The sequence below is a fragment of the Meleagris gallopavo genome, chromosome 34, assembly GCF_905368555.1.
Source record: "Meleagris gallopavo chromosome 34, MGAL_WU_HG_1.1, whole genome shotgun sequence".
NCBI lineage: Eukaryota > Metazoa > Chordata > Aves > Galliformes > Phasianidae > Meleagris > Meleagris gallopavo.
The window spans coordinates 204,962-217,417 of record NC_139438.1 but is presented as its reverse complement, the minus strand read 5'-3'; the positions used below and the strand labels follow the sequence as shown (position 1 = coordinate 217,417).

Sequence of the window (12,456 nt, the reverse complement as noted above, 5' to 3'; positions counted from 1 at the left end):
GACAGCATCTCAAGGTCTCGCCTCCCCACCAGCCTCAGATCTCAGACAAACGTAGATCGTGCAGAGTTTTGGCCTTCTCAACGTCCTCACTGAATTTTCCAGGCTCCTACAGAGCTCCAGCTCTGTGCAAGATCCTACACACAGAGAGGGGCAATTTTGGGGTAGGATCAGCGGGGCCAGGGAGCAGCACCACAAGACTCCCAGTGGGGCAGAACTGAGGTCTTCAAGCTAAGAGAGAGCTTAAGGATTGGGATAAAACTGTGCTGAGCTTTGGCCAAGCCAGGATCTGCTCCAGGATCTCCCAAATGCATTCCGTGTGGGCATCCATCCCCATTCCCTACGTATCCACACGGCCCCAGAGCTGAGCTTACACCAATTTCTTTGCCTTTCTGAGGGTCCATTCAATGTTTCCAACTAAACTCCCACCAACCTGGACCAGGACAGACACACAAACTCAACCAAGAGCTCTCTGCAGATCCCCATGGCCAACCCCAAGTGCCATTTCCCACATGAAGTGCTTCCTATTGGGATCCACCTTGCAAAATCAACACGTTTCCCCCCCAAAAAAAACTCACTCCAATACTCATTTTCACCCCAAACACTCCTAAAACTCAGTCCAACATCTTGAAGTTCAGAACTAGAACAGTGCCATGATGCCTCACCTCCCCACCAAGCCCCAGACCCACCCACCATTTCTCACTTCCTATTGGGATCCACCTTGCAAAACCAAGGTGTTTTTCCCCCAGAACACATTCCAGCACTTTGCAGTGAGGAACTGGGACATCCAGGTTAGCATAAGAAAAAAAAAAAAAAAAAAAAAATCTATCACCAAAGTCACCTCGTTTATCACCAGACCCTTCTTGGAAGTCATCAAGGCAGGAGAAACCCACAAAACCAACTCAAATCTAGCATTCTGCTCCGGGAGGCCCGAGGACCCAATCCAGCACGAGGGTGAGAGATGAGGCTCTCAAATTTCCCAGGAAAAGTAAAATTTATCCATTTTTCCTGCACACAAATGAGTTGTCATCGTGCCCCAGATGCATCCACAGCACTGATGCTTTTCTGTCTTTTCCCCCCGTCTCCATTGTGCCACCTCAGTTATCCAAGCACTCTGCAGGTTGTGATCTTTTAAGTGAAAAACAAAAAAAAAAAAAAAAAAAAAAAAATCTCATCTTTGCCCTTTTTTCTCTCGGCTCCCATCCCCTCCACAAAAAAGGCACTCCATGCCACCATCCCCAGAAAAATGACCCAAATTTGGGGAATTCCATCCCAGCATTTTTTCCTTGCAGCAGCACAACCCCGCCATGACCTTACAATCACGTCCCTGGAAAAGCCCTAACGAGTTCTGCTTTAATGATAGCAGTGGCCCATGGGGGACCAAGGACACCCACGAGGACAGATTCCATGCCCAACAAATCGCTGTGGAGCTGCACTGTCCCCAGTCCCATCGGGTTTTTCTCCAGCTTGCAGGTAGCAAAGAATGCAGGGAAGGGAGCTGCAAGGGGAAACTGAGTCACAGAGCAGCGCAGCTTGAGGTTATCCCTTTTTTCCTCCTCTTTTAAGAGGACTTGGGCCAGATATCAGAATCAGGATGCGGCCAAACTGTTCCCCAGCAGCAATTAAGACCCAAACCAAGGACAACGTTGTCCCCAACCTCCTGTGGCCACAGGTGGAGACAATTCCCAAACACAGCTGCACCCCGTCACTGTTATTCCGGACATTCAGTGACTCCTGTGGGTGCATTTTGGCATAAAATCTCCCCCAACCTGCAGCCCCTTGACATCCCAGCTGAGCACAAAGGCAAACACGGCCCCGAAGCTCTAAGGCGTGACGCCGGGCTCGAGTGGGCTCTTGAGTTTCATTCCAGCAGAAAGAAAAAAAAGAAACACAAAAAAAAGAAAAAGAATAAATAAAACATTAAAATACCAACTTCAGGAGGGCTCAACCTTTCCCAGGAATGGATCTCAGTTCAATTGGAGCTCAGAGGGATGAATGGAAAGTCATTCCCGACCTGCAACGGCGGTTCTCGCAAGAGAAGGGGATGCAGAAGTAGGGATTAAAATGGAAAAAGAGGAGAAATTATCCCAAAAGGTGGGGAACCAGGAGGGACGTGGAGGTGGGACGCTGGCTGTGCCACACGCAGCCCAGCGGGGCATTGCCCTCCCTGTCAGACCTGTATACATCAAACATGGCACCTCCCCAGCCTCCTTCCCTTTCTCCTCTTCCTCAGCGGGTTGGGCTGTTCCTCCCAGTTGGTGATTTGGGATGAAAATGCCCCTTTTCAGCCTGGTGAGCACTGAGATGTTGTCTATACCCAAACCTGAACCAGTTGAACCAGTTTGACACACGGCACTGGTTGGAAATCCATACCTGGGCTTTCAGCGGGGTATGAAGTGTCCCCAGGGATGAAATCGTGTCATGCGCAGGACCTTGGGGACACCCCACACCACAGCCCAATGCAGAATGTCCCAAGACTGGGGACCTTGGGGCACCTCTCATTACCAAATGGATGTCCCCACGTTGGGGACCTCACGACACCCCAGGTTGCTACAGAAATCCCACAGAGGGATGCCTCAATACTGGGGACAACTCCTACCATCACAGCTGGATGTCCCTGCGTTGGGGACCTCACGTCACCCTACACTGCCACAGCAACCTGAAGTTGGATGCTCTGATGCTGGGGGAGGATCATGGAAACCCCTCTCACTGCCACATAATCCCAAAGTTGGATGTCCCGACAGTGGGGACCTCGTGACACCCCACGCTGCCACAGCAACCCCAAAGCAGGCTGTCCCATTGCTGAGGGGAACCTGGGGACACCTGAAACTGCTACAGCAATCCCAAAGCAAGACATCCCTGCACAGGAAACCTCACGGCACCATTCCCAAACAGCTTCCACTCTCAGCAAGCCCCAAATCCCCGCCTGCCCCTTCCTGATCACTCACCTGCGGGGACACAATGGGGACGAGACAATGGACACCAACCAGCAGGACAAGGGAGAGCTCAGCACAAAGCTCAGCGTGCTGCGACCTCGGCTCCAACAGCCCTGCCCCAACTCTGCTGATATGGGGAGGAAACCCCCCGGGCCGGGGCTGATAAGGGTCCCGTGATGCAGGGGGTGCACGGAGAGTTGCAAATGCAGCCAGAAGATAAGGGCTTGGGATTGAGATCTGAGCGTGCTGCTCACTCAGCCCCAAAGGAGGGAGGGGACTGCAGAGCATCTCCCCGTTTCCCTCCAGGAAAACACAGTTTGAAACTATTTATTGCCCAAATTGCTTCTGGGAGAGCACAAACAGAGCCCAAAGAGCTTCTCACGGAGGAAAGAGGAGACACGAAGCCACCAAAATGCAAAGGGTTTCCATCGGGATTTCTTCCTTCCGCTCCCAACGTTGCCTCGGTGCTCGTGAAGTTCTGAGCAGCCGTGGGTGATGCCCTGGGGTGAAATCACCCAAACCAGAGCGTGAGGCTCCCCTGAGCGAGGTAGGGAACCCAGGATATTGCCAACACGGAGACACTGCGCACTGCTCCACACCACATCTGCCTTCCTTCAGGGATTTTTAAGGGGAAAAAGCCCTGAATTCTGCTCAGCACCAAGCAGGATTTGCCCTCCAGCTCAGCACAGGAGGAAAACGCCCTGCCCTAAACCTCACGCCTGGCTGCCCCGCGTTGCTCATTCTTCAAACACTCCTTCCCCCTCCGTGAGTTAATTTTCCACCCGCTGCGGACAGCGGAGGAACTGAGAGCCACCTTCCAGCCAGGAGTTAATTAACGAGGCCAATCACCAACCAGCATCCAGAAGGAAAGAGGGAAGGAAGGGAGGGCTGTGAACGTGCAGGATGGACGCAAGCACCCCGCCAGCGCTCAGCATCCAAACGATGCAAAAGTTTTGGAGGATGCAGGGATGGCACGGAGACGTGGACACCCTCAGAGCAGACGAGGGAAAGATGCTGGAAAATCGGGGATTCAAGGAAAAGCAGCAGCTGCGAGGGGCTGCCCTGCAGGAACAGAGCTTGGAAAACACAGAAAATATCCCCAAAGTGCAGCAGCATTGCTGGCACACATCCAGAGCCCTCGGAGTAGGATTTGCCATTGGGGTCACCGATGGGTAACGGAGATGCTCAACCCAACCGGGCGCAGGCGGCGGTGTTTCAGCCCCAGAGATACCCGAGAGCAGCCACAGATGGCAGTTTTGACTCACCAAGCACGCCCAAAAGTTGGGTTTGCTGCAGCAAGGGGGGCTCAGCGCTGCCCAGGTGCATCCTGAGCTCCCGAGGTGACACACATCACACATGGCTGCAACCCAACGCTCCGCCTATGAGAGCTTTTGGGGCACACGGTGGGTCCCAAACATCAGATCTTTGCCAAGATGGCCCTCAAGTGCCAGCTGTTGAGAGTTGGCTCTTCCCATGGAACAGATCCTGGTGCCAGCAGTCTCAACGATGGAGATGTGACCTCAATGGGTTACCAGAGGTCCTCAGACAGGTCCCTGGCCACCTCATATCCTTCCACTGAGGGTGATGGCACGCGTCCCATTTGGGGTTCCCCAATAAGGCCCAAGTGGGGTTTGGCACCGCCTGCCTCTGGTGCTGAACCCAGACACGAGTACCCAGCTTTCTCATTTTACCACAACCCCAAGCCTTAAATCCACACCTCTCCCACCCCACCGCAGCTCCGCTTCCCCCAAATCCTCATCTCATGGCAAAACCGTCTCCAAACCACACAAGGAAAGAACCATCAATAACCAGAGCTGGGCAACACCAGCAAGACCCGGGCTGCCAAACAGCCAACAGACAAAACCAACGCAACCCCAAACCCAACCGTGGCCATGCAAGAGATGCCACCAGCCCGCAGCAGAACCCAAGGGGACTCACCGGCCACGTCGCAGGCTTCCAGGGCGATGTCGGGCTCTTGGCGAGACAGCGGAGAGAAGAAGACGGGGTCTTCTTGTAGGGGACAGAGATCAGTGCCAGAGGGTCCCTTCGTGTCCCTGCTCATTGTCACCAAGTCATCAGCGGTGTAGAAGGCAGCTTCGTCGAGCTCCGTCCCCACTTCCACCGATGTCCCAGATAGAGCCGCGCTCTCCAGAGGCTTTTTTGCATCTTTCACAAAAGCAGCTCTTCGCTCTTCACCTTGGGGGCAATCGGGGGCAGCAAAATTCTCTTTGTTTGGCTCCAGTGGCATTAGCAGAGCTCTGCTTCCATCTCCCTGGCGCTCTCGCTGTTGCTCTGATAAAGTAGGGACAGCTTTCTCCATCCCTCGCTGATTGTGCTGTGTCACTTGGAAAAAAACACCGCGCTGGGACTCGGGAGGGTTGATGGCCAGGGACAGCCGGAAAAATCTATGAGAAACAGAGATAAGAGAGGGGAAAATGAGAGGAGCATGGCTTCACCGAGGCGGAGGAGGCTGTGAGAGCAGCGAGCAGCTCCTGAAAACCCAGCAGGCTCCATCCAAGCTGCTGTTCCCAACGCTGCCCTCTGCTCGTCCCTTATTTGCTGCTTCCCAAGTCAAGCCCTGGGTAAGATTTTGGGTCCCATCGCTCGTCCTCTGCACAGCGCCGGGTCCATCCTGGAGGTGATGCAACCAATACGAAGTTTCCCCCCCCGTCCCACTATAGAGAGGGAAGACAGACAGCGTCCCTGGGCTTTGGGACCATCCATCTCCTCTACCCTCGCAACGAGCCAGAGAAAACCCTCAAACCCACTACTTCCCCCCACAAGTGCCCAAGTCCCATAATGTTGCAGCTGGAAAGAGCGCAGTTTGAACCCCCAAAGACCCCTGGTTCCCAAAATCTGGGGGTCTTTGGGATACTGCAGACACTGAGCGGAGTTAAAGGAACAGCAACATCCCGGCCATGGGCGCTGACCCCACTGCCAACGCCAGAATTACCCCAAATCCAAGAAATCCTCTATCCCCACGCTGACTTAAACCGTACGGATCGAAGCAAATTGGGGACCCTGCAAGGGTCCCAGCGAGCCAGGTGACTTCGCCCCCCTAAAACCAACGCATTGCCCCCAAACCCACAGTGCTGCTCGGTGCTGTGCTGCAAGCAGGAGTTGTAGAGGGGGCTGAGGGGGGATGAGAATCACCTGGAGGAAGGGAGATCTCTGCCACGGGTGCAGGGCGGGGGAAAAAGAAGAAAGCGATGCTAAAAAGCGCAGCTTATCGGCTGGATAAAGGCACCCGGGGAGAGCCAAGGAGCTAAATTTACACAGCCAGGGAAGGAGAAGGCAGGGAGACTATAAATACCTTCAAGGTAACAATGCAAATGAAGAGAGGGAATTATTCGAGCTGTTATCAGCCACCGTAGCCCGAGGCCGTGGGAGGAGAACGGCGGAGCCAAGCGGAGGCACGATGACCCCAAAACCCTCTTCTTTCCTCCTAAAAAGCCACTTTGCTGCCTTCACCCCTGTGGTGGGGCAAAGCTCCCCAACGCTTGGGCTACTTTGTCCCCAGGGAGATTTAAAAAGCCCTAAAAATACCCCAAAATCTGGTGCCATCATCGCCTTTATGCCGGAGCATCGGGGCTCAGCTCCTGTAGTTGGATTTGGGCACCCAGTGGGACCCCCAAGGCACCCAGTGCTCACGTGCATTGGATGACTGCATTTCCAAATCGGGTCTTGGAACTGGAAACATTTTGCACCCAACGCCACCATCCCAAAGCTGCTGGGTAGAAGATGCTCAGCCAGGATAAAGCCAGTTCCCATGGAAAATTCCCCGTTTTCCTTGCTTGAATCCAGCTGCAGGACGCGGAGGGATGTGGGACATCCTTTTGGTGTCACCCCCGATTTCCCATCACGTCGGCCAGGTGCAGCCGGATGGACCACTCACCCCTCAGCCCCAGATCAAAGCACGCCCCCAAAAGCTGATAAATCCACCCTTAACTCAAGAGCAGGCTTCAATTTCATGGCAGGAGCCAAAGGAAAACAACGGCCCATAGATGAGCCCGTTGCCTCCATGCCAAGCACTGGGTGCCGTGAGCGATAAGTGGTGGCAAAGAGAGACTCGAAGTGAGCAGGACTGGACCCAGACAGCACCGAGGGCTCAGCAGAGCGGAGACTTCACCCGAAGCCTGGGAGAAGTTGGAGCAAAAGGAGGGAAATCGCCCCAAAACGCATCAACCCCATTCCTAAAATTGTGACACGATGATGGACGGGCTGACGGCAAAACAAGAGCCGTCCTCCCTGCGGAGGGATCCGTCGGGGTGAAAAATTATCTGAAATAAAGCAAAACAACCTGAAGAGCTCTTTTTGGTTCCCCTTTGGACACAATGCAGCGCCCCAGTTTGGCCCTCCCAGCCCTACAGCATCCCACACTGAGCCCAAACCCCGGTGCGCCGACCCCGACATCGCAAGAAACCTGGATTTTGGGTAAACCCCCCAAGAACCAACGCTGGGCACACTGGAACTGATCCCACGGCCCTTCTCTCCTCCCCCTCCTCCACAAGTATGGGTTTTTTGGGAAGAGCTGAAGCCCCCCTGCTCCAGGAAAGGGCTTTTTCCCTTTGCAAGACGCTCTGGTGTCCCTCCTCTCCATAGGGACCAACCGCTGCCCTTCATCTCCCAGCTCTCGGTTGGGTTTCTGAGTCCGATGGGGGAGGAAAAGAGAGATCCCCCCCACCCCACACCAACCTCAGCAGCTCAGAAACCCACGGGGAAAGGCAGCGGATGCCTCCATCCTAAAAACCCCCGGTTTCAGAGAGCTTGGGGTCGGTTCCGTCGCACCACCCAACTGTTAACCCATTTAAAAACCCCAAATCCCAGCAATTTCTGGGCTCTAAAAAGCAAAAAACCAAAAAAAAAAAAAAAAAAAAGAGAAAAAAAGTGACAAAAGTTGTTGTCTCACCACGCTCCCCAGCACCCGATCATGGCGAGGGACCGAGCAGCACTGCAACATCCCTCCCCCAACCCCAACCCATCGCCCCACGGCCAAAGGCGGAGCGGCACCGCCACAATTTAAATGCTAAAATGCTTAAGTGGGGACAATCGCTTCCTTCCCTGGGAGCCGAGGATGGGGAAATGCCCCACCAGAAAGCCAAGAGAGATCCGCACGAGGCCAGATGGTGGCATTCGGAGCCTTCTGGGGGCTTTTTTACCCCCCTTTTTTTTTTTTTCTTTTTTTGGTTAAGGGCTGAGCGCACCCAAAGGCTCCGGTTGGGTTCTCCCATCAAAACGCTTCGACTGCAAGGATTTCTTCTTTGGGGAACGACTCCTTCCAGGGCAGAAATGCAAATGGTGAACGACTGCAATGGAATTCGATCCAAGGAGGAATTTGGGGAAGCTCCCAAAAGCTCCAAGCCATCACGATGGCATTTTTGGGTCGGAGCTGAGATCCCGGATGGTTTCCCTCCATAGCGACAACATTTTCGTAGCAGACGTTGGGTTGGAAATGGGATCCTGAAGAATTTCCTTCCTCGGAGAAATCAGCAGATTCTCCCCACGTGCCCAAGAAGGAAAACTTCCCGAAGCTGCGTTAAGGACAGCATTGAGCAGAAGGATTTTCCTCCTTCCCAGAGCTGGGAAGCGTCCCCTAAAAGCTCCTTCCTCCTCTTTGCTTGCACAGCTTGCAGGGCTGGGATGGGAAACGCGGCGTTGGGTTGGGATGCAGCGTTCATTCCGGGATGTTGGGCTCCATGTGGAGTCTTTGCCATGGCAGCATTGGGTGAAATGGAGCGACGTCGAGACCAGAGATGCTCCAAAGAGCCGGGAGGGGAGGGGACACGAGCTGCGTGGGGAGAAACCCTGGCCCCAAGCCCCCCCCCCCCCCAAAGTCACTAACGTTCCCACCACGAAGGCTCCCAGTCCTCATTAGCAGCCATTCGTTAACGGAGGGTCCTTGGTGGGCAAAGTGATGCTGAACCAACCCAAAGAGGAGGGGGGGAACAGGTCCAAATCCCTCCCCCCCCCTCCAGCCCCACTTCACCCACCTGGTGACAGCTGTCACCTGGCGTGGTGCTGGCATCCCTGTCTCGTGTCACTCTGTCCCCATTCCACCCCCCCAGCACAGTCCTGGAAGGAAGGGGGGGAATGGGGGGGGTCCCATTGCCACGTGTCCCCCCAACCCCAACCTCCACCTTTACCCCATTGCCACCCATCCCCACCCCACTGCCACCTGTGTCCCTGAACTGTCACAAACCCCTCCACTGTCCCCCCAGTGCCTGAACCCCCCCAAAACACTTTTTCTCCCCCTCCTCAGCACAGTACCGCCCGCCCCCCCCATCACCATTTGTGTCCCCACGCTGTCACAGTCCCCTATTGAAACATTTGCTCCCCCCCTCCTCCTATAGCCCCCCCCCAGGACAACTGTGTCCCCCTCACAAACCCTTCCACTCCCCCATATCAGCACAGCGCTCCCCAAAACATTTTCCCCCTCCCCAGCACAGTGCCCCCCCCAACATCCCCACTGCCACCTGTGTCCCCCCCATCACAACACCCACATCCCCCTCCCCACTGCCACCCGCATCCTCAAACTCACAACCCAAGCTCCCCACCAAGCCCCCCCCACTGCCACCTGTGTCCCCCCCAAGTCTCCCCATTACCCCCAGCACACCTGTGCCCCCCCACTGCCACCTGTGTCCCCCCCAACTCTCCGCCTTACCCCCAGCATACCCGTAACCCCCCCAATGCCACCTGTGCCCCACCACCACAACGTCCCCATTGCCCCTACAACACCTGAGTGTCCCCCAACATCGATCCCTTTGTCCCCATGCTATCACAACCCTCCCCAAAAACACCTCCCCCCCCACAACCTCTCTAGGACACCCCCACCCCTACCCCTACCCCCCCCCCAGGACACCTGTGCCCCCTCCACCACAACACCCCTATTATAACACCCAAGCATTCCCCCCATCAACACTGTGTTCTCACACTGCTACGACCCCCCTCCATGAGCCCCCCAAATTCTGAGCACCCCCATGTCCCCACTGCCACCTGTGTCCCCATATAGTCACAAACCCCCCCATGCCCCCACAGTCACAGCCCCCCCCAAAACACTCCCCCCGTGTCACTATTGCCACCTGTGCCCTCCCAGCACAGCTCTCCCATAATCCCATTGCCACCCGTGCCCCCACAAACCCCCCATGGCCCCCCGGACTCTGAGCCCCCCCACGTCCCCACACAGCCACCCCAAAACACTCCCCCTCCATGTCCTCACTGCCACCTGTGCCCCCCAGCACAGCCCCCATAATCCCTGTGATACCTGTGCCCCCATTGGCACCTGTGCCCCCACAATCACAAAACCCCCCCATTTCCCCCCGTCTCTGATCCCCCCCATTCCAGCACAGCTCCCCCCGTGTCCCCACACTGTCACAGCCCCCCCCAAACGCTCCCCCCACTATGTCACCATTGCTACCTGTGTTTCCCCCCAGCACAGCCCCCCCATAACCCCTACAATATCTGTGTCCTCCCCACTGCCACCTGAGCCCCCAGTCACAACCCCCCCAAGCCCCCCCAACTTCTGACCCCCCCATTCCAGCACAGCCCCCCCATGTCCCCACACATTCACAGCCCCCCAATCCCCTCCCCCCAGCACAGTACCCCCCCATGTCCTCACTGCCACCTGTGCCCCCCAGCACAGCCCCCATAACCTCTATATCTGTGCCCCCATTGCCACCTGTGCCCCCCCACAGTCACAAGCCCCCCATGTCCTCCCCCAGACTCTGACCCCCCCCATTTCAGCACATCCCCCCCGTGTCCCCACACTGTCACAGCCCCCCCAAACACTCCCCCCACCGTGACACCATTGCTACCTGTGCCCCCCAGCACAGCCCCCCCGTAACAACTATGATACCTGTGCCCCCATTGCCATCTGTGCCCCCCCCACAGTCACAAACCCCCCATGCCCTCCCCCAGGCTCTGACTCCCCTCATTTCAGCACAGCCCCCCATGACCCCACATCCTCACAGCCCCCCCAAAACACTCCCCCCCCATGTCCTCACTGCCACTTGTGCCCCCCCAGCACAGCCCCCCCATAACAACTATGACACCTGTGCCCCCGCAATCACAAACCCCCCCCATGTCTCCCCCCAGACTCTGACCCCCCATCTCAGCACATCCCCCCCTGTGTCCCCACACTGTCACAGCCCCCCCAAATACTCCCCCCACCACGACACCATTGCTACCTGTGCCCCCCAGCAGAGCCCCCCCGTAACAACTGATACCTGTGCCCCCATTGCCACCTGTGTCCCCACAGTCACAACCCCCCCCATGCCCCCCCCAGACTCTGACCCCCCCATCTCAGCACCCCCCCCGTGTCCCCACACTGTCGCAGCCCACCCGCTCACTCCCCCCCATGTCACCGTTGCCACCTGTGCCCCCCCCAACTCATTACTCCTACAACACAACCGCCCCCCCCACCGTCCCCACACTGTCACACCCCCCCGCACCCCCCCACCTCGCTGTCACCTCTCTCCCCCGCCCCCCCCCCGCCCCCAGACCCCCGTCCAGCACTCAGGACGGTTCCCCCCCCGTTACTCACCCCTCTCCCCCCCCCTCAGCGCCGCAGCCGCCACCCCCGGGGCCGCCCGCCTCTCTCGCCGCTCCGCCGCCGCCGCCGTTCTCCCCTCGGAGGGGACATGGTCCCTTTAAATCCCCCCCCGGGGCCTCGGCCGGGCCCGGGCCCCCCCTCTCCGCCTCTTCCTCCTCCTCCTCCTCCTCCGCCGCCGCCGCCGCCGCCGCCTGCGCTGCTCGGGCCGCTCCCCCGCCCCCCCCCCGCCGGCGGGGCCCGACGACGTCACGCCGCGCGCCGCCCGCCCGACGCCGACATCTTGGGGGCGGCGAACGGGGCCCCAGCGCCGCCTCCGCTCCCGCCGCCGCCATCTTGGGGCCGCCTTGAGGCCGCCCCGCCCCCCCCCCGCCGGAGGGATCCCCGCGCGCCGCCGCCGCCGCCGCCCCCTCCGCCCTCCCTGTGCCGAGCGGCGCGCGGAGATGACGTCACAGCGCCGTACCGAGCCATTTTTTTTCCGGGCCGCGCGGCTCGCTGTGATGACGTCACTTTTAGACGGAGCTGGGAGCGACGCGAGGTGATGGCGTCACGGATCTGTTGGCGCCGCCATATTGGGGGTGACGACCTTCCACGGGGGGAAGGGCTGTGCGTCGCGGAATGATTGCGTCATCGGACCGCGACGGGGGCGCAGCGCCGCCATCTTGGGGGGCGCAGGGAAATGCGCTGCGCGAGGGATGCGCGCGGTCCCATCACCCCCACAAATGGTCCCCCGCGGCCCTCTCGCCCCCAGGCGTCCCCCCGTTGCCTTTCTCTATGGTTCCCATGGACGTGCCCCGAGGGATTCCCAGGCCCCGTCATGGAGGGGTTTCCATGGTTCCCTCATCTCCAAAGGAGATGTCACCTCTCAAAATGGTCCTGTCCCAAAGGGTCCTCAAGTGCTTGGTACCCCTCAAAGGGTCCCCGTCATCCTGTCAGCCCCAAAGCGTGTTCACGGTCTCCAGAGGTCCCCATGGTCCT

The 12,456-nt window shown here is 57.8% G+C and overlaps 1 protein-coding gene across 7 annotated transcripts in view; it reads right to left on the bottom strand.

Moving 5' to 3' along the window:
- Nucleotides 1-11,840, bottom strand: part of WIZ (WIZ zinc finger) — a 50,070-nt gene extending 38,230 nt beyond the window's left edge. For 5 of the 7 annotated variants that reach the window (XM_085214882.1, XM_085214884.1, XM_085214885.1 and 2 more), the window contains exons 1-2: nt 11,473-11,840; nt 4,872-5,338 (exon numbers count right to left, since the gene is read on the bottom strand). In XM_085214882.1, coding sequence (XP_085071008.1) covers nt 4,872-5,338; nt 11,473-11,813 — 808 coding nt within the window. In that variant the 5' untranslated portion in view covers nt 11,814-11,840. Of the gene's footprint in view, nt 1-2,945; nt 3,013-4,871; nt 5,339-11,472 lie in introns of those variants that run through there. The other 2 variants (XM_085214891.1, XM_085214890.1) reach the window with 2 other exon arrangements.
- Nucleotides 11,841-12,456: the final 616 nt, after the last annotated feature.